Raw genomic sequence first — 4,167 nt, 5'->3', positions numbered from 1 at the left:
CCCATGCACAAGCCATGCCTCTGCCTGGCAGGCTCATGGCACGGCCACCCTGTCACATCCCCGCTGCCCATCCATCACTTGTAGCTCTAGTGCAATGCCCGCCACACGCCAGCCGTGCCTCCCACCCCTAGCACAGCACCCTACCCCCTCCCTGTGACACCGCGGGTCCCCTCCAGAGCCATGCCACTGCCTCCATTCCCACACCCAGTGCCGGGCAGGCAGCCATACCCTGCATTGAGCTACGTAGCAGCCCTGCCTGCATGCCCAGCCACCTCCTCGGCTGCTGCCCTCGTGTCCCCGCTGTGCCCACCGGGCCATGCTGCAGCATCCCAGGGGCAGGCAGGGCTGTGCCCTCAGCAACCACTCACCTACGCAGCGTCCGTTCTCGTGCTGGGAGAATCCCTGCCCGCACTGCATTTGGGGAGAAGCGGAGACCGCCAGGATGGGGAGGAATCAGCCCTGGGCAGCCACTGAGCCAGCAGAGCCCAGCCCATCGTTCCTGCCCCCAAAGCCTCCCACTCTGCACCCACACCTGGCCCTCACCTCCAGCGGGGCAGGCATGAGTGGCTCCTCCACGTCCAGAGGGTAGGGGACTTCCAGGACGGAGTTGGTCTCACTGCTGGCCACAGCTCGCACCATGACGCGGCCGTCCGGCCAGGTCACCTCCAGGCTGCTGGCTTCGTCGTGCCCTGCAGGCGGGCAGCCTGTCAGAGGGGGGTTCTCCGGGGCAGACAGGGGCTGAAAGGAGGTGGGGGGTGGTGGTAGGGATGGAGGGGCAAAGCCTCCCCTTGCTCCCCGAGGCGCCCGTGCTGACAGCCCATGCACAGGGATGGGGTGCATGTGGGGATGATGGGCTGTCTTGCCAGCGGGCAGGGACAGCCCTGCAGGCTTGGCTGCTGGCCACGCTGAGCCAGGGAAGGGTTAATGGGCAGGGAAAGCCCTGGTGCCTGGGCAAAGTAGCAGACAGAGGGTGGGGAAGGGAGCAGCTGCCCCTTGCAGCAGGGCTGCAGCAGCTGAGCACCCTGCCTGCAGCCTCCCCTGGAGCCCACCATGCCCAGGATGATGGGCATGGATGACCACCATGCTGCAGGGCATCAGGGCGGCAGAGGTGGTCCCTGACCAGCAGGGAGTGCAGGGCTCAGAAGCCCATCAAAGGCTTGGGAGGACTGGGGGCGGAGGTAGCCCCTTACCCCCCTGGCTCACCCAGTCCAAAGTGTGCCACGGGTTCCATCTCGCAAAGGTACCCCGATCCACCATCGATGATGCGCAGGTGGGCTCCACTGCGCCGCGTGAACAGCACCACTTTGGCCCCCCGTGCAAAGGCCCCGAAGCGGGTGCGGGGAATGACACGCAGCCAGTTGTTGCCGGTGCCCTGGAAGGGAGCAGGGAGGCTGAGCCGGGAGAGGTGGAAGGGATGGGGACAACATGAGGACCCCCTGCTTGACTCACCTGGGTGCCCTTGAAGATGGAGATGGGCTGTGCCATGGACTCGCCATGGGACAGGATCAGGTCCAGCATCCCATCACCGTCAAAATCTGTCACTGCACCCCCTGCAAGGACAGGATCAGGTTGTGTCTGGGGCCCAGCTCCGTGTCTTTAAGCACTACACCCTGCTGCCAGCGCTGGCAATAGCACTCCCGGTGATGCAGAGGCATTAGGGAAGATGGGGTGACCCCAGTGCAGGCTTTAGGGGCCCTGTATGGGTGGCACCCTGCAATCAGGTGGGTCAGCCCCCCGGGCAGTGAGGGGACAGAGGCAGGCAGTGCCTGGGGGGCTGTGAGACGCAGTCTGGCCCCCTCCCGAACACAGAGGTTGGCTTTGAACAGTGGGAATCCAGGAAGAAGCTCCCCAGGAACACAGCCCTGGGGAACAACTGGAGATGGCACCCTAGCTGGGTACAGGTGGAGGGTACTGGGTCACGGGGGCTGCAGTGGGCTGGTGGTGAGTGGGCAGGCGATGAAGCTGGGCATGCAGCATCCCCAGGCATGGAGGGTGTCAGGCAGTGCTGTAGCACACCCCCAGCACGGGCTGCCCCTGCCAGGGGGGGACTCACCCGTGCCCCGTCCCTCAGGCTCCAGTGCATCCCCTGGATTCAGCTCTTCCACGATGGGATCTGAGTGCTCCCTGCGGACGAGCCTGCGGAGCACAGACAGGGCCTTAGCGCCAGCCCTGTGGCCCCCGGCAGCTCCCTGTCCCCCTTGAGCAACCTTGCAGAGAGGTGACAGCCCTGGTAGTGATGCTGGTGGCTTTGCAGGGTGGATGGAGGACAGGACTGGCCCCTGCTTGTTGGCACCTCACATCCCTGCTCCGTGGAGGGGTGACAGGGATGTCATGAGAGCCTGTCTCTTGTGGGACTGAACTGTGGAGCAGCAGCGCCATCTCCAAACACTGCCAACCACTGCCCACCACCCACCCACGGGCACCAGCACCAGGCGGGGACAACCAACTCCCACCACCCCACATGCCGGGTGAGGAGGTGCCATGCAGCAGTAACGAGGAATTGACCCCCACAATTAACAGGAGCCACGAACAAGCTTCCACACGGCTGCTAATCAGCAGTGCCGGGGACCCCGGGGGCTGCTGCAGGCACGATCGCAGCAGCTGGTAATGATGCCGGGAAGGGCTCAGTCACGGTGCCTTTTATTAGCCGAGCCTGAGCAGTGGCACTGCTGGAGAGGAGCCCCGTGAGCCTGGCTGTGCCGCGAGGGCAGCTGGGCCCCCCCAGTACCTGCTGGGCTCCTACCGGAAGAGGCGGTTGGCGGAGGAGCCACGGTAGGCGATGTTGTTGAAGAAAACCTCCAACTCTTGGTCATTGTCGAAGTCGGCTGCTATGACGGTGCGGACCGGGGATGGCATGGAGAACTTGGGGGTGGCGATGTCCTGTGCAAAGGATGGGCACAGGGTGACACCAGATACGGGGAGCAGGACACTATGTCCTGCTTTGGTGCTCCATATTCCCTCCCCGCTGGGAACTGGGGCTTGAAGCCAAATCTGGGTGAAGCCAGTGCCCTTGGCCAAGGGTGCTCGTCAGCAAAGCTGGCGGTGGGGGGAGGTCCTGGCTCGAGCCCTCACCCGAAATCGGACCCGGCCAGGGCCCCCACTCTGCAGGTAGAGGCGGTGCGGCCCATTCCAGTTGCCGTAGACGATGTCCACCCGGCCATCCCGGTTGAAGTCAGCCAGTGCCACGCCACGTCCGTGCTGGTAGGGGTCATCCAGCCCTGGGGAGCCGCAAGGGGACGGGGGGAGACGGGACCCCCTCCCTGCCTCCGTCTCCCCAGGATGCCTCCTGGGATGTGCCCTGCAGTCCCCAGACAGGTCCTCCCCACGCAGGGCTGCATCCCTGCCCCAAGGGATGCCCTTGTGCATCTCAGCCACCCCCAGCAGTCAGCATCCCCAGGGCTGTCCCTCCACCCTGTGCTCAGCCTGCCTGGGCGGGCAGAGCCAGCCCTGCCCTGGGGACCCCGACACCCGGGTCCTCCCCCTGCTCCCCCTACTCACCCACAGCAGCTGCCACATCCTGGTATGTCCCATTCCCCCGGTTGTGGAAGAGGAAATTGGGGCTGTTCTCGTTACCGCAGAATATGTCGGAGGCGCTGTCGCTCAGGATGGGGCCCACAGCCACTCCACGGCCCCCTGGGGACAGCAGCCTGGTGCTGAGGGGGCAGCTGGCACCCTGCCCCAGGGGGGTTCATGCCCCCCACACCCCCACAGCGCTGCCCACCCAGTGCTCCCAGGATCCCTGGTGTCCCCTCCTCGCCCACCTCCCTCCTTCGGTCCCTCTCATCAGGAGCTAATTGGGCCTGGCAGCCGCTTGTGTCACTCCCAACCCTAATCAGTGCCATTGCCATGGTGACAACACTCCTAATTAGTGACAATTTACTGCTGGGGAGATGGGGCACGCAGCAGTCCCTGTGGTGGTGGGGTGCTCTCCGCTGCTGTACCTCCATGCCCACGTTCCCGTGCCGTGCTGCCAGCCCTGTGGATGCTGTGGGCTCCAGAGGGATCAGCCTGGCTGCCGGGCAGGGTGATGGTGGGTACAAGGGTCCCGGGTGAGCATGTCGTGGTCCCGGTCCCTTCCACGGGCCGTGGGGCTGCCACTAGATGGGGCAGTCAGGCAACCTAACGCGTGGCACAGGCCACTGCCTGCCATGGGGTCCCAACCATCGC

The 4,167-nt window shown here is 65.1% G+C and overlaps 1 protein-coding gene across 1 annotated transcript in view; it reads right to left on the bottom strand.

Annotated features, from left to right (window-relative positions):
- The window catches only part of CRTAC1 (cartilage acidic protein 1), a 12,300-nt gene that overhangs the window by 3,899 nt on the left and 4,234 nt on the right, over positions 1-4,167 (bottom strand). The window contains exons 4-11 of the mRNA XM_009887691.1: positions 3,499-3,673; positions 3,073-3,218; positions 2,744-2,880; positions 2,054-2,136; positions 1,450-1,550; positions 1,204-1,372; positions 544-689; positions 369-411 (exon numbers count right to left, since the gene is read on the bottom strand). Coding sequence (XP_009885993.1) covers positions 369-411; positions 544-689; positions 1,204-1,372; positions 1,450-1,550; positions 2,054-2,136; positions 2,744-2,880; positions 3,073-3,218; positions 3,499-3,673 — 1,000 coding nt within the window. The remainder of the gene's footprint in view (positions 1-368; positions 412-543; positions 690-1,203; positions 1,373-1,449; positions 1,551-2,053; positions 2,137-2,743; positions 2,881-3,072; positions 3,219-3,498; positions 3,674-4,167) is intronic.

Source organism: Charadrius vociferus, unplaced genomic scaffold (genome assembly GCF_000708025.1).
Source record: "Charadrius vociferus isolate BGI_N301 unplaced genomic scaffold, ASM70802v2 scaffold486, whole genome shotgun sequence".
Lineage (NCBI taxonomy): Eukaryota > Metazoa > Chordata > Aves > Charadriiformes > Charadriidae > Charadrius > Charadrius vociferus.
The sequence above is the reverse complement of the archived record's forward strand: the minus strand, read 5'-3'. Positions and strand labels throughout refer to the sequence as shown.